This window comes from Myotis lucifugus, unplaced genomic scaffold (assembly GCF_000147115.1).
Source record: "Myotis lucifugus unplaced genomic scaffold, Myoluc2.0 scaffold_9, whole genome shotgun sequence".
Taxonomy (NCBI): Eukaryota; Metazoa; Chordata; class Mammalia; order Chiroptera; family Vespertilionidae; genus Myotis; species Myotis lucifugus.
Window position 1 is genome coordinate 9,056,613 of NW_005871057.1, and position 25,249 is coordinate 9,081,861.

At 36.9% G+C, this 25,249-nt stretch overlaps 1 protein-coding gene across 1 annotated transcript in view; it reads right to left on the minus strand.

The window, feature by feature from the left end:
• MGAT4C (MGAT4 family member C) overlaps positions 1-25,249 on the minus strand; it is a 724,941-nt gene that overhangs the window by 57,403 nt on the left and 642,289 nt on the right. Inside the window, exon 4 of the mRNA XM_023749771.1 lies at positions 1,680-1,729. Coding sequence (XP_023605539.1) covers positions 1,680-1,729 — 50 coding nt within the window. The remainder of the gene's footprint in view (positions 1-1,679; positions 1,730-25,249) is intronic.

Sequence of the window (25,249 nt, forward strand, 5' to 3'; positions counted from 1 at the left end):
GGAATTCCAGAATTGTTGAAGTACATCTATCTTTGGATTCAGAAAGATCAACAAAGTAAAGTAGGACACATAAAGACAATATGGAAACACATCGTAAGCAGCTTCAGAACACCGAGGATCAGGAAATGATTTTAAAAGCAGCCAAAGAGAAATAACAAATTACAGCACAGTTACAGCCACTAGACAGACGATTGGTTTTTCCTTAATTAATGAAATCCAAAAAACAATAGAATAAAATTTTCAATGGTGTCAGGAAAGTAACTGACATCTAGACTCACAGTCCAGGGAAATAATTTTTAAGAACAAGAGCAAAATAAAAATACTTTCAGACAAAGAAAAACTAAGAAGTCTTCCCTAAAGGAAAGTCTAGAGAATATACATTAATCATGTAGGTAAGGTGAAAGTTCTGATAGGAAGGAATGGCAAAACATTTGTAAATAAGTGAATAAATTAAATATAATATCCTATCTAATAAAGAGTGAATATGCTAATAGCCCTTCACACCATCACGAAGATGGCGACGCCCACAGCCAATAAGGCAGGAATATGCTAATTCTAATCGACTGGCCCGCCCTCAAAGAGGGTGGTGCCCACAGCCAATAAGAAGGGAATATGCTAATTGACTGCACCTCCCTCAAAGATGGGGGTGCCCACAACCAATAAGGAGGGACTTTGCTAATTGACTGCACCGCCCTCAAAGATGGGGGTGCCCACAGCCAATAAGGAGGGACTTTGCTAATTGACTGCCCCACCCTCAAAGATGGTGGCACCCACAGCCACAAGATGGCGGTGCCCAGTCCCCTCAGCCCTGCCGAGGCGGCAGGCACATGGCATGGCCACACGCCTGCCTCCAGAGTCCCCCATTTCCCTCAGCCCCCAGCCACCCAGGGCTGGCCCGAGGCACAGGCAAGCCTCGCATGGTGCTGCCCAGCCTCCCAGGGCCACCTGAGGCTCCAGTAACCAGGGCCGGCCGAGGCTTGCGCTGCCAGCAGTGGCAGCAGCAGAGGTGTGATGGGGCATTACCTTCCCCTGATCATCGTGTCACCTCCCATCCCGGAGGGCTCCCGGACTGTGAGAGGGGGCAGGCTGGGCTGAGCCACCCCCCCGTCCAGTGCATGAATTTTCATGCAGCCAGGCCTTCTAGTTAATTTATAATACAATAGTAATGATTTCTAAATCTTAGAATAATAGAGCAACTACACCCATAATATTAGCAGAGTGTGGATGGCTTATGAAAATTTTAAAAAATCTAATATACTTATATTTTAGGAGAAAATTAAAGATAACATGCCTGTGTGTGGGGTGTGTGTGAGTGTGTGTGTGTGTGCATGTGTACATTTATTCTGGGAGATAGTTTTAATTGTATTAGTTGTATTTTATTTTTGTTCTATGACTTGTTATGTCTTCTATCATCAGTACATTTCCAAGTTTTTAATAAAAATGTCAAGTTACATGCCTTGATAAACTCAGAAATTTGCAATAAACATCCTCTAGAGTTTACTGTGAAAGGAGTACTGTTGAACAAATAGAACTTGTGTCTATAAAACTAATGAGCAAATGCCCTCAATTTAGGCATGCACAGCTATCCTGAGACCATTTGACTTAAGGAATATCTTTGATAATACATAAAAATAATTAGAGCCCCTCAGAATTCTACTGTGAATGACATCCAATATCACCTTAAGAAAGAAGCTGTCATAATCTGTCTTGTACAGAAAATGTTGATACACTGAAAAAAGAAAATCTAATGTTACTAATCAATTCTCTGCTCTATTATTGATAAAAGTGAAACAAAAAGTATTCTAAATAATTTGTTATTTTAATGCAATTGCATTATGCTGATATTTATTAGAGTTTTCTAAGTCAACCAAAAAATATAGAATAAATATACTTTTAACATACTTTATTTTATATAGTTATAGCACAAAATATGCCTTTATATTAAGTTAAATTATTCTTAAAAATAATCTAACTGAATTTTGAAGTGTATGTTATGTAATATATATACATTATTTATCTTTCAACATTGCCATTTATTTGTGCTAGTAAATAAATTCAATGAATTTTATCATATTTCACTTACATACAGGATTATTTGCCCTTAGGAAGTTACTCCTGTCCACATTACCTAGTTTCACTATACCTCAAAAGTGCATAGGCTAGTTTGCTACATGTTTATCCATGTTATTGATTTTTCCAACATATATATAAAGGCTTACAACATTCAAGAGATTGTTTCTGCTACAACATTATAAATTCACTGCCTGGAACACAATTTGCTATTGAATATCTGCCAGGCTGTGTTAACAAAGGTGTTCAGAAGAAACCTTTGTGTGCAGTTGTAACACCATGGATACATGAAGAGAAGTCACTAAAGACAATGTCTTTAAAGTCATGAGTATATTCTTTAAAGAAAAACTTTGAGGAATAAATGTTTTCATTTTGCATTATTTTCTACACAAAACTTAAAAGTCCTTGTTATTTTTAGAATTTCAGTGTTACTCTGAGCTATTTAGTTACCTCTGAAGAATGAGCAGTGCTGTTTTCTGAAGTTTGATGTCATGTAAACATTTATTCTTTTAGACAACGGCTAATTGTGAAAATCCGTATGTTCTTGAGACTCACATGTCTTTGCCCTCCTGAAATTTTCATCAGCATTTTCCATCTCTACTAAGATGTATTGTGGGCAACTTCTGTGATCAACATCTTCACAGAGATGTCACATGTTCCTTCTATTTTCTTCTGTAGCTTCTGCATACAGCAAGTACAGTTGAAATTGAGTCTCTCTATTTTGCTTGTTAGTGAATTTTGTGTATTAGATTCCACATATGAGTGAAATCATATGGTACTTGTTTTTTTCTGGCTTATTTCACTTAGCATAATACTCTACAGGTCTATCCATGATGTTGCAAAGGGTAAGATATCCTACTTTTCTACGGCCTACTAGTATTTGATAGTGTAAATGTATCACATATTTTTTTATCTACTGATGGGCCCTTGGGCTGCTTCCAACTCTTGGCTATTATAAGTAACACTGCAATGAACATAGGACTGCATACATTCTTTCAAATTAGTGTTTCTGATTTCTTTGGATAAATTCCCAGATGTGGACTTGCTGGGTTATAAGGCAGTTCCATTTTTCATTTTTGGAGGCAATGCCATACTGCTTTCTACAGTGGCTGCACCAATCTGCATTCCCACCAACAGCACACAAGTGGAGGGATTGAACAAAAAGGAAAAAATGGGGAAAAAAAGAAATAACTTATGGACACGAAAAACTGTGTGGTGATTGCGATTGCTAGGGATGGGAATGGAGGAAGGTGAAGGGCAGATAAATGGTGATAGAGACTTGAATTGGGATGGTGAATACACAATAGAGTGTACAGATGAGTTATGAACATGTGCACCTGAAAACCCATATAATCTTATTAACCAGTATCACCCTAATGAGTTCAATAAAAGGAGAATAAAGAATAACTGAAATTAGAGATTGATATTTTAAGATGGCAGTAGTCATTTGGAATTCTCATTGTAAATAAATTCATCGCTCAATATGGAGCTAGTATAATTACTAATTTGGTTATACTCAACACAGAGGGGCCAGGGCCCACAACCAGACCCAATCATTGGGGTGGGGCAGAAATGAGGTAGAACTTATCTAGGCTTAGTTATAAATTCCAAGAAATTTTTCACACAGAAGGCTGCAGCAACAATGAGACAAATTCTAGGCAAGCTTGATATTTGACCACAGCAGGGTATTTGGCCTATGCATCCTAAGTTTTCAAACTGATGGAGGAACACATTGATGAGGGGAGTCGAGACATTAGGGAAGGTAATCAGATGATTAGGCAATCATGAAAGAAAATGTTATCACTTTGTTATAACATCTTTCAAGACCAGGTGTCTTATAATGGACCAGTGTTTTCCGAGTCTTTCCACTTACTAGTGATGTGAATTTAAATGCACTTTAAGATATATTTTAACAACACATCTGATTTTTTTTTACCATGGTGTAGATGAATTTCTGATTAACAAAATGAAATCTGCTGATTTAGCCATGTATGCATATCACCAACTGGAGACCTAATCACACACTGTAATCACAGGTTCTTTGGAATCCATTAGTGGCTTACAGGACTATATTTGCTTCATATTTGTGGGTGTATATTGAGGAAAAAAAATCATAAGGGTGTTCCTAAGAAAAGATATAGGTAACAAGATATTCAATTATGTAAAGGACAATTACACAAAGATAAATTTATCTGTATTGTCATAAAATTTATTTTTATATATATTATTTTGATATAAAATAACATCTATATATATAAAAGGCTAATATGCAGTGTCCCCTCCAGAGTTCGACTGGGAGACTGGGAGTTTGATTGCTTGCTATGACGTGCACTGACCACCGTGGGGGGGAAGAACAAAGGAAGGTTCTGGCCCGCGGGCTGTAACAGGGGAAGGAAGGCCCCAGCCCTGATCGCCAGCCAGGCCTAGGGACCCTACCCATGCACAAATTTCGTGCACCAGGCCTCTAGTTATTATTATAAGATTTTTGTCCTGTTATGTAGGACATCAAATAGAAAATAAAGAGTATAAATGAAAAAGGATTTTAACTTTCCTGATTATTAATACTTAGCATATTAGATGGCACTTTCAATCTGACAAATTCTAATAGATAATATTTATTTATTTATTTATTTATTTTTATTTTGGGTGACCATCTTTCTGAGGAATTTTTATGGACAATGGTTAATTTAATATACTTTTGTCCTTTAGCATGATAAAAATATTTTATATTACACTACAAATAATTGTTAGCATAATTTTTTTAAATTAAAGAATAATTGAATCATTTATAATTTTGAACAAATTTCTAATATTCAAACTTCAATATCCAGGTATTTAATATTATAGATAATATACAAATATACAAATGCTTATAAATATATAACTACTCAAGTTGTAATAAGTGATAAATTTCTATCATCTTTAAATCTTATAAATATAAATTTTGTTTCTATATAAAATGGAAACACATGTTGGAAAAAATCTCAGTGCAATGGTAATTGACTAAGCATTCTATAAAGAGAAGGTAAACCTAAAGGTAATTGTAAGTTTTTAATAGTATGGAAGGACTTTCAAGATAATAAAATCTTATCAAGTAAAAAGTAACTACATTGGCTTTAGGAAGAATACATACTTCTTTGTGAATGATATGTTTGGATACACATTCAATACATCCCTTCATTTTAGGTAAATTAATTGTTTCCATTACATAACTGTGAACTATTATTCTATGGTATGTTAAATGAAATAATAATGAAATATGGCATTTGAGGTACAGACTTTTTTTCTGTGGGTCCTTGCCGTACGAAGTTTGAAGAATAAACTCATGGACTGAAAATGTATTTGATAAAAATGTGGAAGTTTATTGAAGCATATACAAACTCTGGGCAGAGGTGTTCCCAAAGGGGACCCCTTGAGGAGGGGTCCCCCAAAAGGAAAAGCCTGTTTTCTCTCTCTGTCTCTCTGTCTCTCTCTCTGTCTCTGTCTCTCTCTCTCTCTCAAAAAAAAATCAATCTAAAAAAATCTCTCTCATGTCCCTTTATCTCCAGTTTATATGCTGTAGCTCTTTGTCTGAGTATGACCCTTTCTAATTGGACCCTTCATTAATTTAGGACCCCTCACGCTTTCCTCATTGGTCATCCTGCTACATAGTATCAGTTTCAAAGTCCAAAGTCCAGTGGTGCCCCCCTCTTTCTCTCATTCCTCTATCCCCAGTGAAAATATGTTTCCCTCTTCCCAGTATCCTGTGACTTTTCTTTATCCTCTGTGAATGTATGTCTTCCACCCCCCTTACCCTATGTCATTTCTTTATCCTCTGTATAAGTAAGATAAGCATTTTGGCTTCTTGGAGCTATTTTTGCCCACCTCATATTCATTCCTCTCCCATGGACCCTCTTTATTTCCTAATTGCTTGTTCTGTTTCTAAAATTCCTTTCAATAAGAAATGTGTACTTTCTGTATTATTTTCAAACAATTTCCTTTATGTGCACATGAAGAGCTTCAAGAAATAAATCTACAATACTACATTACTCAGTGCCTTTATGGTTGATATATGATTGGATAAAGAAGTTGTGGTACATCTATATTATGGAACACTATTCAGCCACAAGAAAAGATGAAATACTGTCATTTGTGACAGCATGAATGAACCTTGACAATAATATGCTAAGTTCAATAAAAGGAAATAAAGACAGAAAAGGAAATAAGTCAGACAGAAAAAGCTAAGAACCATATAATTTCACCCATATGTGGGATATAAAACTGAAATTTATAAACACAGACAACAATATGGTGGTTCCCAGAGGAAAGTGGGGTGGGGAGTAGCAAAGTATAAAGTGGGCAAATACTAGTATATAGTGACAGAAGATTTGACTTTGAGTGGTGGACATACAACTCAATATGCAGATCATGTATCATAGAAATGCACACTTGAAACCCATATAATCTTATTAATCAATGTCACACCAATAAATTTAATTAAAATAAAAAAGGAACACAACACATGACAGAAAATGAAAGACAGAGAAATTACCTTTCCCAAAGAATATCTATGCTCATCTGAATCTTAAATCATGCATTTCTTCCCCTCCTCATATCATTCTTGATGAAAATCTTACAGAAAAAAAAAATAGGTTAAACTGACTGTGCTTCACTGTCAAGAGAAACCTGTGGTCAGGGGTACATCTAATTCCCTAAGCTTTCATCATTAATATTTTATGAGTCTCACTGATGTGTCCTACCCAGAAGAAAAATTTATCTTTCATTTGTGCAAGCACTGCCTGCCAACTAATAGGTTTCATCTCAGTAAGATGAATGGCAAAATGCAAACGGCAGCAAAGGGAAGAGGAGGCAAGTGTTCACTTTATTATTATTTTTTTTTTACTGGAGCCTCGGTGCACTTTCCCGGAGGAGCTGAGTCAGCCGAGCAGAGGGAAAGATCTTTGGGGAGCTATGAAGAGTGTCAGTTCTTTGCCAATATGCTTTGGTCTATACAGGTGCATCTGACTTCAAAATGAGATGATTAGCTACAGGGACCTTTTCAAACTTAAACATTTACAAGGCGTTTGGTGCCTACAAAATTGGGAAATCATTAGCTCACCCTTGAAACTTTTCTTCACTATAGATGTGATTGACTAAAAGGCAAATGCCTGATCTTCGAACACTTCAAATTGGAAAGGCAGGATGTCTTGCCCCTTGGTTGAGTGTGGCTTCCTTTAACTGAACTAAGGATGTCATGGAGGCTCACCTATGCCACTGGAGCTGAGTATTCCCAGGGCGGTATTTACTCACAGAAAAGAGAAACAGAGAAAGAGGGTCCAAGACACACTTACACAGTAAAAAACACATTGGGCATCTATTTGTTAGGTCTACCTAAGATCACAGGTTGAAAATATAATTTTGGGAGAAATGTATTTGTGTATAATCAGAAAAAAAAATCCTGGATTTAAGCAAGTATTTGTCTTTGCTAGAGAATATAGAATTTAAAACTACCTAAAACAGCTGTTTCTTTTCTTCAGAGCTCTTATTTTCATTTTGATTGTATATTAACTAATATAATTATTTAACATCTCTCTCATCATAAATCAGACCCTGTTTATTTTGGTACACAATTGTATCCACAGGCTTGTACACTGTTGGCAAGCAGTAGGCTGTTCAATAAGCTTTTGTTAAAAGGTTTACATATTTTTTAAAACGACATTGAGGTACCACCTCACACCTGTCAGAATGGCTACCATGAACAAACCAGCAAATGACAAGTGCTGGCGAGGATGTGGAGAAAAGGAAACCTTAGTACACTGCTGGTGGGAATGCAGACTGGTGCAGCCATTATGGGAAATAGTATGGAGTTTCCTCAAAAAATTAAATATGGAACTATCATTTGACCCAGTGATCCCACTTCTAGGAATATATCTTAGATACCCAAAGCACCATCAGAAGAATGGATGCACCCTATGTTCATAGCAGCACAAGTTGCAATAGCTAAGATCTGGAAACAGCCCAAGTGCCCATCAGCAGATGAGTGGATGCATTTATGCATAACCCATGGATACAGACAATAGGGTGGTGAAGGCCAGGTGTGTGTGTGGAGAGCAGGATAGAAAGGGTGAATGGGGGCAAAAAGGGGAAATATGTAATATTTAATAATAAAGATTTAATTAAAATAAGGTTTGCATATTTAAAAATTTCCATCTACCAGAATGGCTCACATAATAATGTTTGTGAGTGATGATTTATTCAAGCTAGAGCTATGATCATACATTTACATAAAGCACTATGTTAGAAAGGGGGTGATACTACAATGTCTGAGACTAATTTCTGGGCCTCAAAGAGTTGAGCATTTAGTTGAGGGAATACGTATATGTGTAAAAGTTATACAAAATAAGAAATATTAAGTGACAAGAAAAAATATTAAATGTAATTGCACATAGGTGTTAGACAGTCAAAAGGACAATTCTGATGAAACTACATGAGTAAATACATTGGAATCAAAAGAATATAAATCACAAATATTAATGATATTAAGAATGATACAGCTTAGAGTGACTGAAAGGAGAATACCAGCACTGTCTACAAGAACCATCTAAACCTAGCTCACTCAATAATTTGTCTATATAATTTTTTGCTAATTTGTCTATTTAAGATTTTTACTGCAAAAGGTCAACATTTGATACCCATGCTAATATAATATTACCAGAACGTTACGAGAATGTATCTTTTCTCACACACTAGGTGGTAGCTGAGTGACTTAAAACTTAAATATTTGACAACCTAACATGTATGGGAGCAGAGGGAGAATGATATCTTTGTTTCATTTGGTCTTTACTTGTGATTTGAGTATTTTTTTCATGTCAGTACTGGAGGCCTGGTGCATGAAATTCGTACACTAGGGGGGTGTCCCTCAGCCTGGTCTGCACCCTCTCCAATCTGGGATCCCTCTCACAATCTGGGACTGCTGGCTCCCAACCTCTTGCCTGCCTGCCTGTCTGATTGCCCCTAACCACTCCCATGTCAGCCTGATCACCCCCTAACCACTCCCCTGCCAGCCTGATCGATGCCTAACTGCTCCCCTGCAGGCCTGGTTCTCCCCACCTGCTCTCCCCTGCCAGCCATCTTGTGTCCACATGGGGGCGGCCATCTTGTGTGTTGAGTGATGGTCAATTTGCATATTACCTCTTTATTAGATAGGATTCTCTCTTCTCTAAACTTTACTAGTAGTCATTTTTGTATTTCCCTATTGCCCAATTTGTTTGTCCACCCCCTCAGTATCATCATCCAGGCTATACAGATGGGAGTGGAATAGATAGTCATGTTTACAGTAATGCAGCCATTTGTAGATACTCTCTAGCTAAGTAACATGGTAGCGAGTTGTTAACAATCATGGGCTTGCTAGGACACTTGTTTCAACAAATATGTGTTGTGTTGTTTTCCTTTAAAATCATTTAAGCCTTTGTTTGCCAGTAACTCTTTAGCTCTATTATGCTATATCTATTCTTAGTTAAATTTGATGTCAATTAGTGAAAATATTATTTTAACCAAAAAATGTGCAATATGTTAAACGAATAATCTATTTAAAGCGATAACATAAACATTAAAAGTTCAATAAGTAAATACAACATGCTGATTGAGAAAAATGTCCCAATGTCTTTAATGTAAAAAGTAGTTGTTCTTAAATCTAATATCAAACTAATTAAATTTATATCATTTTAATTAAAAATAGAATGTCCTTTATATTATCTAGACTAGCGGTTCTCAACCTGTGGGTCGCGACCCCTTTGGGGGTTGAACGACCCTTTCACAGGGGTCGCCTAAGACCATCGGAAAACACATATATAATTACATATTGTTTTTGTGATTAATCACTATGCTTTAATTATGTTCAATTTGTAACAATGAAAATACATCCTGCATATCAGATATTTACATTACGATTCACAACAGTAGCAAAATTACAGTTATGAAGTAGCAACGAAAATAATTTTATGGTTGGGGGTCACCACAACATGAGGAACTGTATTAAAGGGTTGTGGCATTAGAAAGGTTGAGAACCACTGATCTAGACCATGCAAATCTCTAAACTTGCTGATTCCATAGTAACATGTCTCTGAAACTATGTGAACTATTTCACTAATTTTTTTTTGTTATTTCCATGAAGATTATTTGATGGTCTTTGTATGAATATAACCCATTTATAATCCCCACAATTGTATCTTCTTTTGTTCAAAACATCAATGATCTGAATTTAGTATTTGAGCCTATTCACTTTTTCTCCTTCATCATCTCTATCACTTGCAATAATGCATTGTTGTTTTTTTTAAGATTCATAATTTACTAAATAACAGAATTGTTTTCACTGTTATTTGCTTCTGTGCTTATCAATTCACTTTTCTTGATTTTTTGCATAGACTATTCATATAAATTATTTATTGATTTTTAAAATAAAATTATAAAAATTTTAATTAAATTTAAAATGTTTATAACTATTTTTATTAAATCTGTTCTTATTGATTCATTTTTAAAAAAAAATTAGTCACTTAATAGTTACATGTTTTTCAAAGACCAAAGTAACTTCTTTTTAAGTTAAATTGAAGTATGAAAACTGGGGGGTTGGCTAGGTGTACAACCCTATGACTCATTTTTGTTTTCTGTCTATCAGGCAAAAGCCTTTAAAAGTTTTGTAAAAAATTACTAAATTCTGTGTATTTTCACAGTCATTCAATTACTACTGATAAATTGGGAGTGTTAAAATCACAAATTGCAGAGAGGAATAATAGTCAAGCCCAGGAGTGAGGTAAGGAATTCACCAGTGAATCTGGGCTGGAAGAAGGGATGGTAACACCTGAAGCTACTCTGTTGTCACATCGTGGAAAGGTTAAGAATTAAGGAAGATATTTCTCACAATGACCTTTTTTTTAACCCTTTATGTGTCTTAATTTTTGTATTGTTGACATTATTACAGATGTCTCCCTTTTTTCCCTCTATGCGCTTCTGTTTGGCCCCTCCCCCACCCCCACCCCCCATCTTCACTACCTTATGTTTGTGTCCATGGGCTATGTATATAACTGAAAGGAGTTTTAGGGATAATATAGGCAGGTTTAGGAAGTTTTAGGTATAAAGAGGGTCCATGGGGGAGGAAGGCATGGGTAAGGGCTTGGAGCTGCCAAAAGGCATACATTCACAAAGAAAAAAAATAAAAAAGAGGTGCCACAGGATAAAGGGAGAGGAAGACATCCATTCACAGAAGATAGGGAAAAGCCACAGGATATAGGGAGAACACGGAAACAAACTTTCACAGAGGACAGAGAAATGCTGAAAAATGGGAGAAAGAGGAAAACAGATTTTCACAGGAGATGCTAGTAGGGAATTCTACCATTGAAGAGAAAAGACAGGAGAGAAGAGGCCACCATGTGGGGTTTGGACTTTGAAGCTGATATTCTACAAAAGAGTGACCAATAAGAAGGGAGTATGAAGAAACAAAGAACTGCAGCCTTTATAAAGTTGAGAAAAAGAGGCTTAATGGGTTACGCCCTGGGACCCCCTCCCTATGTGGGAGTCTGTACTTGCTTCCAATAAGTTTCCACCCTTTTCATCTTCCACCCTTTGTCCATGGCTTCGTTCTTCAAAATCCATCTGGACAAGAATCTGTGAAAGAAATCACCCTGGCATCCTGCTCAGGAAAACAACCTGACTCATAACTTTCGAGAGCTCTTTTTTCCAAATCGCTCAGGCTCCAAATGTTTCTGTTCGCACAGCAGCTATCCTTTTGATATTTCAGTACATCCCTAACGAAACAATGTCTGTGGTCCCTTCCAGCCAACAAATACGTGAATCAGGTAACTCTGCTGCCGAAATAATGTCCTAAAATGCAGATCTGGTCAGATTACTCTTGATTCTGATCCTTTTGTTGGTTTCTCATTGTCTGTTTGATTAAATAAATACATTTGTTAGCCATATATTTTACTTCCACCAATAATCTTTCACACACTGAACTACCTGCTATTTTTCAAACACATTTCCTGTGAACTTTCATGCTTCAGTGCTTTTGAACATATATTCCATTTTCTTAGACAAAACCCTGGTCAAGTGGCACCTCTGTTAGGAGATCTGTAACCCCTGCAGCAATTTTGGCCATCCTCTTCTTGGGATTATAATTAGAGGACTAACTATTATATTTCTTAATTGCAATCTTTCTGTGAAAGTCTGTATCTTCCCAATGCTGTAAACTCAAGGGCAGAAACCATATCATGTCATATTTGTGTGTGAAATATAATAGATATTAAATGATTCTTAAATGAGTTATTATGACATTTTCTCATGAATTAGAGCTTTTTTGGGGAAATTCGTTAATGCGAAAAGATGTCAGTAGGAGACAGATTTTGAATTCTATACATTGCAATTTGAGAAAGTATTTTTGATTTAGCAGTTATTTCTGGATCTCTTAAATAATAGATAATTATAGATTTATTTAAATGTAAGGGCTTTTCAAATCTAGATTTTAACTTACATTATTTCACTTCTCTGCTTAGTTGTTAACTAAACTTTTGCTAGGTATTTTTATGACAGAAAAGAGGCTATAAATGAAAATCTACATTTAAACAACTGTCTTTTTATATCTATATATTTTAGATAATAATAGAAAGTCGGGGCCTAAATTATCCAGAAAAGTGTACACTTCCTTCACAATAACAGATACATATAATAAATATGCTGGAAAAATAGTGCAATCTAAAAAGCCCTATCAGAAAAGTGACAGCTCTCTTTCTGACTATTCCTTTGAGTAGTTTGTGTAAATAGTAAAAATCCTCCCAAAATTATAAAAAATATTTTGTATCATGTTAAATAAAATGTTTAAACTCTTTTAATCTCTTTCAGCCAAAAAACTAAACTCAATAGTTTACTAATAGTGAGAATTATGCTCCCCAGTAGTTTACATAATAATTAATAGGATAATTTAATTGTCCTTTAAAATTTACAGTGTTTTAAATTTTAAAAATGCTTTATATATATTATTGTTGTCTGAGATTCTTAAAACAGTCTTATGAAGCAAGCTTGAGGACTTTTGATATTATCTTAACTTTCATATTAGAAAAGTGAGGCCACAAGAGATTTTGAAACTTTCCTAAAGCAACATATAAATGTATCTTCATGATTTGAATTAAAATTAATTCAGTATATATAATGTGGAAAAATATTTGACTTATATTACATAGTCTCTCCATAATTTTAATAAAAATGTAAGGTTTCATTTGGCACTAACAAAACATGCTTAGACATCTAATTTAATATTTTAATTGTTTATATATAAAAATCATCCTACTTTCAAATTTTTGCCTCAGATTCTTCCCAATTCCAATTTCATCAATGGAAAGTCAAGTTTATGCAAAGCATTTACAAAGATATACATATTATTTTCTAGAAATATCATTGGATTTAAATAATGTAACATTTTATGCTAACATTTTATTCATTTCATATGCCAAAGCAATCCAATTTTTCTGGAAGATTGAGCATCTTTTCTTAATGTCCTCATTAGTTTTTGCTCATGGTCTATTCATCCCCTTTTTCATATTTCTTCATCTTTGTTGATTTATCCTCCCCTCAGAAGGAATCATAATTATTTTGTGAATCTTGGCTGAGACCAATGATTCTGGTTTCCATTCATCTGGTTGGAAACATTTGTCTCCTCTGTTCTCTGTTAGATGCACATAGCCCAATCCTCCTTCACCCCTCCCTCCTGGAAAATACTAATACGTCTATGCTGTAGGGAGCAAACATTAAAACCTCAATCTGATGGGACCTATAGAGTTGACAAAGGCTACTCTACTTAGGCAATGGTAGCAGGTGTGTTTACTTTTATGACATAAAACCACTATGGGAACATTAAATTTGCACTGATTACAATGAACTAAAATGAGAAGGGTCTGTCTCTTTGGTTCTTGCTCCTCTTACCTGACATCTCTCTTTTTAAGAACACAGAGAAGCAGCCCTGTACAGCACTAACACTTGAGAGTAAGTTATCACCACACAGCATCTACCTTAAGATGCAAATCAGCACACTGAAAATGACCAGAAAAAATGGGAGACAGAGGTCTTACACAGCATGGAAACTGATAGAGAGCAGGCAGCAAGAGAATGAACACAAAGCATTGTCTTTGAAGATTTCTTTGTTCTCAATGTCTTAGACGTGAAGAGGGAAACATGGAAATATGGCTATCCTCTTTAATAATTTTATTAGGTCTAAAATGAGGCATACAGCTTCAGTTTTTCCAAAGTAAGAAGAAATCTCTGGGTGTGGCAGACCTATTTGCAGCTCAAGGCCTCTCATCAGTTTTTTGGTACACAGAGGGAGGCCTCTGGACGGATTAACTAACCTCTGCTATATCGTTATTTTACCCAAAGAATAATTGTTTTCCCCTACAGCATTTTTCCTGAGGCTCCAAGTCATTTTTTTTTAATCAATAAAAATGATCTAGGTAAAGTTCAGGAAACTTTTACAATTGTCTAATAAAGATTTAGGAAAGAAATGGCCTATAAAGTTTAAAAATCTCTCCAGTTATTTAACTACTCATGTAAAATGCCTATTATAGTTTATGTCATGGTTGGCTAGTTAATCAGGTCATAATACCATACTTACCAACCTAAAAACTACATTAAATTGAAAATAATTTATTCAAATCATTTTACTTATTTGGTCAGCTTTAACATTGAAACGCTATCCTAAGAATTATAACTCTGTCAAGCCTCAAATTCAGCAAATGTATAAATGCCTAATTCATAGATGTTATAGTAAAAGAAAGAGAATGAAAAATGATAGCAACATTTCCCGTGCAGATTCTGGATATTCAGAAGATTCGCCTGAAGACTTCAGCCCAATAGAAACTCATTCTTTCAGAAAACAGTTGTGTGGTACGAAATCCTGGTTGACAAGGAAACCTCTTGGTGGACAAACATTTCTTAACTAGAGGCCCGGTGCACAAAAATTTGTGCACTCGGGGGGCAGCCCGGCCTGTGCCCTCTCGCAGTCTGGGACCCCTCGGGAGATAACGACCTGCTGGCTTAGGCCTGCTCCCGGGTGGCAGAGGGCAGGCCCAATCCCTAAGTGCAGCCCCTGGTCAGGCTCAGAGCAGGGCCAATTGGGGAGTTGGGGCACCGCCCCCTGTCACACTCAAGGCAGGGTCGATGGGGAGGTTGCGGCGCCACCCCCTGTCACTCACAGAGCAGGGCCGATCAGGGGGTTGGGGCACTGCCCCCTGTCACTCACAGAGCAGGGTCAATCAGGGGGTTGGGGAGCTCCCCCCTGTCACTTACAGAGCAGGGCCAATCAGGGGGTTGAGGAGCTCCCCCCTGTCACTCACAGAGTAGGGCCGATAGGGGAGCTGGGGCACCGCCCCCTCTCACACACAGAGCAGGGCGGATCAGGGGGTTGGGGCGCTGCACCCTGTCACACTCAGGGCAGGGCCAATGGGGAGGTTATGGCTCTACCCTGTCACACACAGAGCAGGGCCCGTTGGGGGGGGGGGAGTTGGGGCGCCACACCCTGTCACACACAGAGCAGGGCTGATCAGGGGGTTGGTGTGCTGCACCCTGTCACACACAGAGCCGCAGGGCGATCAGGTGGTTTGGGCGCTGCCCCCTGTCACGCTGATTCCGGTGCCAGGAGCCTCGCTGCTCTGCTGATTTCGGTGCCAGGAGGCATATTACCCTTTTACTATATAGGATAGAGGCCTGGTGCACAGGTAGGGGCTGGCTGGTTTGCCCTGAAGGGTGTCCTGGATCAGGGTGGGGGTCCCCACTGGGGTGCCTGGCCAGTCTGGGTGAGGGGCTGAGGGCTGTTTTCCCGAAGCGAGTGACTGAAGCTTCCAACCGCTCCTTGTTTTCTTTTTTTTTTTTTATTCTGAGCCAGCTTTAGCTCTGAGGCCTCGCTGCTGAAAACATCGATACAATGTTGCTAAAGCCCGGCTGAATGAAAGCTGGTTTCTGGAGTTTTGTTTATCTTCTTATTTGCAACATAGTACATAGTTGTAGCTCAGAGGCCGGCAGCAAGCAAGCCTCATGTTCGCTTCCAGCTGCCTGGCTGCCGGCCGCCATCTTGGCTGACAGTTAATTTGCATATACTCACTGATTAGCCAATGAAAAGGGTAGCGGTCGTACGCCAATTACCATGTTTCTCTTTTATTAGTGTAGATGCTAATGGGAGGTGGGAATGGTGAGGAAAATATCCTGTAGAAAGAAATAGGATGGGGAGGGCAGTCTTTATATGCTTCCTGGGGGAAGAAAGAAGGTCCTCCTCTCATCAATTCCCACCATAATTCAATTTGCAAAATGAGGCTCCAGCTTGGTGGTGGTGTAGAGGGAAAAAGTATGGGTCAGGGGCCTCACTTTCAAGTAGAGAGACACACAGTAAAAATGCAAATTACCAATGCATCGTTAGTATTTGTTCTCCTAGACTCCATTTTTTAAAAATTAAATTTATTGGGGTGACATTGGTTAATAAAATATTATATGTTTCAAGTGTATAATTATATGATACATTATGTGTATATTGCATTGTGCCCACCACCCACAGTCAAATCTTTTTTGTCACCATATATTTAACCCTTTACTACCCCTACCACCCTTTCTATGACAACCACCATAGCATTGACTGTGTCTATGAGTTTTGTTTGTTTGTCTTGTTTGTTCATTTATTATGTTTAATTTTATGCTAAATATTTCTGCAAAATAACAGGCAGAGAAAGTCAAGAACCATATGATTTCACTCATATGTGGGATATAAAACCTGGACTCTATTTTTAAACATATGTACTGGGCCTTTTGTTCCATTGAAAGAAAGCATGTAATAGATTATGAGTCCTGCTGGCTCAGGTTGATGATCAGAAGCAAAAACAGGAGTAAACTTTCTTGCCATGCAGGCAAAAGCAGAAGCAGAAATGGAAGTGCTAGCTGGTTAACATCAGATATAGATCTTGAGTCCACAAGTCCACTCAGCTGGACATATACCTTACTAATTACTAGGATTCCTTGGTTCTTTTGGGCATTTATCAAATATCAAATTGAATTGCCTCTAAAACTTCAAATTTAGCATCAACTTCAGTTAATTTTTGTCTGATTTTTTTTCTTCTTAAGTCATTGAAGTTTCTCAGGCCAGACTGTGCTACTGATGGCATTACATGTATTTTCTTACTAGGGGAAAGAGTGCAGCTTTTTGAACAAGTTATTCTTTGTTTTTTTTTCTTTAAGCTCTGATTTTATTTTTCTGGAGGCATTCTACTCTTTAGGGTTATGGCTCATGACTCCATCTATTTTGCAATATCATAATTCCTCTCTCTAAACTATCCCTTCCCTCTACAGTTAGTTTCCTGGAGGAGCAGTTTTGCTTGTTTGCATTAGTTAATTAGTTTGTTTTTCATTTATTGATATAGTTCAAACAGTAATTTAAGTTTCTGATGAAGCTTTTGTTTTTGCTTTTTATCCTGATTTTCAATATGCACTTTCTAATTCCAAGGATTTATTCTTTTTTGCAAAGCTTTGGTGTAAGTAATAATTAATACTTTCTTATATCTCCTTTAGTATATATATATATATATATATTCCCGGGAAATATATGCTCCTTCCTCTGTCTGTTTGGCTGTGACAACATGGGCCAATCTAATCTGTAGTCAAGCTAGTTGTCTGGGTTTTGTGGAATATCTAGGTGTTCTCTTTACTAACCTAGCTTTCCATGCTTCTGATGATCTCTTTCCACTCCTCTGCCCTGTCCCCAGATAGCTGTAGCAGTGCAGTAGGTAACCGCCTATAGGCCTTGGGGTGGGCTCTCTTAGCTCTCCTCCCTTGCCCCAGTCTAAGGCCATGGTCTTGCACTTGGTAAGCCCCTCTGTGAAAGAACTGGTTAATACTACAGAATGGCTTTGTGGTGGAGAGTCTTTGGAATTCTAATTTGCCACTCCAACAAAATTATGCTGGTTTCTCCTTGTTCCTGTCTAAGGCAGTAAGTCTTTTTCATTGCAGTGCCCTTAGGAATAAAAAGAGTTATGAGATCTTTTATTCAGGGAAAGTTCATCCTTTTCTGGAATTTGGTCATTTAATTTTGTGTCTAGTTCTCTGAGGACTTAAAAAATATGACTTTGTAGCTTATCTGACTTATTCTCAAATATTCTTTTAATAGGTTCTCCCCACAAAACTCTTCTCTTTCTCTTGATTAGGACAACCCTATTAACAAAGATATTAATTCAAATCAAAGTTGAGATAATATAGATGTACTTCTCAAATACTTAATTCACCAGCATAACTGAATGGGTCAATAACAGCATTCCAAATTAGAAAATAATTAAAGTGTATGTATGGTCCATATCTAATTCATCAGAAAATCCCGCTGGCTCCCATTCAATATACATTCATGGTATAACCATGGCTCACTAAAACTACTGCTGTCACCTTGGTCCAAGCTACTATGATTTCTTGTCTATATTTAACTCCTATGATTCTAACCCATTCTCCCTTTCTCCACCTTTTTGTCCCATTCTGACCTTCAATGATTTAGATGAGACCCACCAATATTGGTGAGGGCAATCTGCTTAACTTATCCTACCAATTCAAATGCTATTTTCAGCTGAAAACACCTTCACAACATTACCTGAAGTAAAATTTAGCCAAATACCTGGGCACTCTTTGGTCCTATCAAGCTGACACATACAATTAACTAATACATCCCCATTTTACATACTACTATTTGAGGATTAAGGAACAGAGTTAATAACTTGCACAAGTTAAATAGGTAATGTATTGAAACTTGGACTTTAATTCAGGGAGTCTGTCTTCATGATTATTGTTCTTAACTAGGATATTATCCTTCCTCTTCTAAATATGACATTGAATACCTTCTCATTGAATAGTTTTGGGCACTATTCTCAGTGCTAAGCACCAGCAATTAACATAAAACCAAATCTCTTGCTCTCAGGAGCTTTCATTTCTGTAAGGGTTTTTAGACAATAAGAGCTAATGCATAGGGTGTTTATTGTGTGCTAACCACTGTTTAAAGCTCTTCATAAATTTAACACTCAATTATCCCTCTTCTACAGATGATAGAACCGAGGACAAAAGGATTAAGTGACTTGCCCAAAGTTATAGAGCTGGTAAATGGCATTTTCTCCACTCTTAAATATTTGGCCACACGCTCTTAGTTCTATTGCAACAACCAAAGAACACTCATGTCAGTAAATTAATTATTCATGAAAGAGTTCCTGAAACAAATACAGATTTTTAGAAATTCCTGAATTTTCTTATTATCTATTTTTCTCTACCATATTTTTAAAAATCCCTGGTCAGATCAATGCTTTTATTATGAAAAATGATATAATTGAAAATAATAATAATTAAAAGAGCTAAAGATGTGAGTGTATAAAATGTGTCTATAATAATATCTATATCTATGAGTCATAAATAAACAGCCACACATATTTGTACCCAGGCATTCTTTTCTCATTTTACCTTATATAACTCACCTCATATAAAGCAAAGGTGCATGGACGGCTGTTTGGATAGATGGATAGAGAGATGGATTGAATAGATGGGTAAAAATATAGTAGATAGGTAGGTAGGTTGGAAAGGGAGAGAGACAGCAAGAAATACATAGATAAGAAGAGAGGGAATTGCATATACTAACAAATTGAATATAAGAAATATAAAAAATGAAGTGAGTTAAATTGAATTTGAAAAAGAAACTGCAGTTTCTGTGCCCATATACTCACCACCTTCTTTTCTCAAGATAATGGACTTAGGAGAATGACCTAGCTTCTTAGTTTTGCTCAGGTACTTTTCTTTTTTAGAGAAAAAAATGTATCTAAGACCTCTTGACCTTTACCTGAAGATTCATATCATTAATAGTATTATGGTATTGAACTATCAAAGATGACTAGGAGTTACATTTTCATTCCCTTCTGTAATGCATACTTCAAAATAAGTCCATACAAAAAGATTTAAAAAGTAGTCAATAATTCAGTTTTTAAGGGGTCCGAAGAATCTTAAGAAAACCACAGAGTGCCCATATTCTCAACTGCATTGCTGGCATCTTCTATAAAAAGGGTAGATTAGCCCACAAAGTACAGGCTCCAAGTGTTTACTAATTATGGCATGCTATTCAGTAATGGAGATGGAAAAACAAGTCATTTTAATACATATTTTCAAACAAAGTTCTTGAGATATGTGAGTAATCCTAGTTGATTCAGAAATATATTTTCAGATAATTACTTAATGCATTGAGAAGTGTGCATTCTATCTATATATATAAAAGCCTAAGCGACCGAATGACCAAATGACCAGTAGACTGGTCAACCAGTCACTATGATGCGCACTAACCACCAGGGGGCAGGCGCTCAATGCATGAGCTGCCTCCTGGTGGTCAGTGTGCTCCCATAGTTGAAGCGCCACTCAGCTGACCAATGGGCACCAGATGCCGGGCTCACAGCTGGCGAGCACAGCTGCAGCAGCACCTCTGGAGCAGTGCTATTGAGTGGCGGGTGGCAGACACACCCGGGCTGGGATGAGCAGGAGTGGGATCCTCCCTGGCCAACTGACAATGCGCACTATTCCATCCCCCGAGGGGTCCTGGATTGCCAGAGGGCACAGGCCAGGCTGAGGGACCCCATCGATGCACAAATCTGTACACCGGGCCTCTGGTTATTAGAATAAAATAATTGCTAAAATGAAAATTTAAATAGATAATCCAGAGCTCTACTCCTCTTACAAATTCTTTCTAAAACCATGAAGGGAAGAGTTATATTGGTTATTGCACTTTCTGAAAATAAGCATGTATAAATCTACTCACTTCAAACTTCCAACTCATACCAGTATTCCTAAGTGGAAGTCAGTGGAGATCTATATCTTCTTTCTGGAAACTATTATATTTTTCAATAGAAGACAAAGCCAAATTTCTTCATAATGAACATCAGTTCTTTTTATTTTAAAGTTTAATTTGGAGATTAATTTAAAAATACATATAAATCCTCTTACCTGTTAACTTAATGTCAAAGAACTTTAGATACAATATCAATATTCTTTTATATTTTTTTCTGCAGAATAAAGAGCATCCAAAGGATATTGAATGAGGTATTATCAACTTACCGGAAATTAACTTGATCATCTTATTATCTGTAAGATAATTCTACTAACCTTGTTAATGGTAAAATCATAATAAATAATTTTCATAGTTCTCCCAATGGCTGCCTTTCTCAAAGTGATTTCCAACTTACATGAAGACTTTACATTGAACTTCTAAGTGGACTAATTCTCAAACTTTTTTCTACACCAACATTTCTGAAAGATAGTACATATTTCATTAATCATGGCAAAGCAAGGATTTTTTAGAGTGATAAGTACATACACTGAAGAGTTTTTTAAAACACTGAGGAATATCTGATATGCATATTATCCTTAGTTTATTACCACTTTTAGTATAGAAGGTGGTTTTAATATACAAGCAAGCATGGTAACTCATTTTATTAATACTTTAAATAAACTGTTCCTTTTCTAAATTAGTCCTACAGGAGATCAGGTCTCAGAATGAAGATTCCACAGTATAGAAGAGGTATAATAAGAAAAATATAGGGTGGAGAATTTTTATTATTGTTTTTGTTTTTCTGAGAAGAGTACAGTAGTGTGAACAGTTGGAAAGCCCTGGCTGAAAAGAGTAGCATTTGAACATTAAAAATCTAATTAAATCATATTAAGAGATGGTACTTGAAAAAAATTTTTTTCGCATAAATGAGATCAAGAGGGATTCACTCCAAAGAGTAAAAGAACACAGAAAACAACCCCGGTAAATCTTATAATTTTAAAGAACCTAAGAGACTATTTCTTCTATTATTTATCCCATTTAAGAATTTTGCCTAAGTATTAACTGACAACAAGGCAAAGATGAGGAAATCATAGTTGATTGGCTAAGAGTTCAGGTAGCAGTTTGGAAAAACTGAACTAAGAAAGCCAAAGAAAAAAATCAAACTGTGACAAAAGAATGATACATTCATCAGTCTATTTTTTAAACTATCTAAGGACACTCAATAGTCATTATTAAATATTACTACCTAGTATGGCCTTGTCTGATGGCCTTTAAGATTAGATGAAAGGTTAGAATTATAAAGGCATCAATAAAAATGGAAATTTTCCTGGACAATTACCCTGAAAACATTTCTATTTACTTAAAAATGATAGCTTATGTATATATTGGTATATATATATATACACACACACACACACACACATTGTGAATCAAGTGAAATGGAAACTATTGAAAGCAGTTTCACTGCTGCCAGCTCATTCACTGTCAACTCATTCCCACTCTCAGTATTTGCTAATTGAATGGAATGGCTAAATCATGATCTCTCACTCTCCCCTCTCTCTCTCTCCCCTTTTCTTCTCTTCTGTTTTTCTAGTTGAGTTTCTTCCCTATCCCTCCACCTCCCACCAAAGATGTTTCAAAACTCTTCCTGTCATTAAGTTAGTTCTGTTACACTGAGTGGCCATGGCTAAGACCTTCCATGACTGGGGCTTTGGCTATGTCTACTCTTGTAACCTACTTGATGGTTGCTTGTTTATCAGGAGTGATTCATGTGTTTGTTGCCACACGTGCTGTTTTTCTGACCAAAGTGTGAACAATGCAAGATGTGGGGAAGCACAGGACTTGGTTGGAATGTCTGTAAGGAGGATTCCTTGATAGGTCGGGGGCCTCTGAGGAGACCTTGCAGAAGACAGCAGCCCCTACCTTGACTTTTCCATACAAGTCCAACCCCCCGGGTGTTTTGCTAGAATCTCAATGTTTAGTCTTTAAAGACCTGACCTTGTAGAAGCATAAACTTTCTCAAGGATGCTTACCCTGCTGATTGTATCTAGAGCTTAATTTTAGTTCAAGCTGTTATGACAACAAAACCTAAGGTGGCAGGTGAACAGGGCTACTTGGTGGTGATAGCCAAGTAGTGCCTTAGCCCTCCCTTTCACAAAAACTTGTGTTAGAGTAATCATTCATCCATCGTTCAAGGTCTGCCAGTCAGTCCTGGCAACAAGAAATGCTAAAGGGACTGCTGTAAAAAGAAGAAATAGGAAGGGAAGAAGAAACACAGGCATAAAGAATAAAAATGGCGACAAACAAGTACCTATCAATAATAACTTTAAATGTAAATTGATTAAATGCTCCAATAAAAAAAAATCGAGTGCCTGAATGGATAAGAAAACATGACCCATACATATATGCTGTCTACAAGAGACCATTTCGGAACAAAGGACTCACATAGACTGATAGTGAAGGGATGGAAAAAAAATTTTTCAGGCAAATGGAAATGAAAAAAAAGCTGGGGTAGCAATATTTATATCTCACAAATTAGACCTCAAAGTGAAGGCCATAAGAAGAGATAATGAAGGCCACTTCATAATACTAAAGGGAGCAATTCAACAAGAGGATATAACTCTAGTAAACACATATGCTCCCAATACAGTAGCACCCAAAAAATAAGAAAATTTCTGGAAGATATCAAGGGAGTGATAGACAGCAATACAGTCATAGTAGGGACTTTAATACCCCATTGACACCACTGGATAAATCCTCTAAACAAAAAATCAGCAAAGAAACATCAATCCTAAATGACTCACTAGATAAGATGGACTAAATTGACATCTTCAGAACATTTCACCCCAAAGCTACATAACATACATTCTTCTCAAGTGCACATGGGACAGTTTCAAAGATAAACCACATATTAGGACATAGTCAAAGTCTCTTCAAACTCAAGAAGAAAATCATAACAAGCATCTTCTCAGATCACAATCACATAAAATTATAAATCAACTACAATAAAAATATCAAACACTTGGAGGCTAAATAGCATGCTATTAAACAATGATTGGGTTATTCAAGAGATCAAAGAAGAAGTAAAAAGCATCCTGGAAACAAATGACAATGAAAACACAACACTCTAAAATCTATGGGATACAGTGAAAGCAGTCTTGAGAGGGAAGTTCATAGCTCTACAGGCCTAAGAAAAAATGGTAATAAATTATCTAACCCAAAAACTCAAAGAATTAGAAAGAGAGCAACAAGGAAGTCCAGAGTAAGTAGAAGGAAAGAAAAAATAAAGATCAGAGTGGAAATAAATGACATAGAGACCAAAAACAAAAAACAACAACAACAAAAAAAACTACAAAAGATCAATATTACCAAGAGCCCGTTCTTTGAAAGGATAAACAAGATTCATGAACCTCTAGCCAGGCTCACCAAGAAGCAAAGTGAGAGGACCCAAATAAACAAAATCAGAAATAAAAGAGAAGTAACAACTGACCCCACAGAAATACAAAAGATTATGAAAAAATACTATGAACAACTCTATTTCAACAAACTGGACAACCTAGACAAGTGGTTTGCAAACCGCGGCTCGGGAGCCACATGCGGCTCTTTGGCCCCTTGAGTGTGGCTCTTCCACAAAATACCACTTGTGGGCACGCACGTACAGTGCGATTAAAACTTCGTGGCTCATGCGCAGAAGTCGGTTTTCGGCCTGGGCGAGTCTATTTTGAAGAAGTGGCATTAGAAGAATTGGGGGTGTTGGTCGGTCAGGCGATGGGAGACACAGCGCAGGCAGGCCGTGGGATAAGCAGCACAGGGGAGGCGCAAGTGATTCATGCACGAGTTGAGTGAGCCAGTCAGTCAGCAGTCTCATTGTGCAGTGGTTAGTGCTAGTTGCGTCCGCAAATCGCGCACGGGTGACAAAAGTACCTACTCGAAGCATAAAGTTACCTGTATTTTTCCAACCAGCTGCAAATCCTACAGGTATTTTTGTCATCAATTTAAGAATTGTAATTATTTTGTGTTGGTGGCTTTATTATTATAAAATGAAACTTACCTGCTTAGAGGGGTTTAAATGCCTAACCTTGCTAAATAACTTCTCTCGCTTACTGTTTATTTCCTTCCTTAGTACTCATGACAACTGCAATTATTTGATGTGACTATTTATTTATTTAAAGTTGATCTTCCTCACTAGAATGTAAGTTCTAGAAGGATGTCATGTTATCTCCAGCCTTAGACACATAATAGGCATTCCATAATATATTAGTGTATTGAACTCATGTGTTATACTAGTACTCAACCAAATTATTATTAGTTATACATGTACCTACCTATATAGTTTAAGTTAAAAAATTG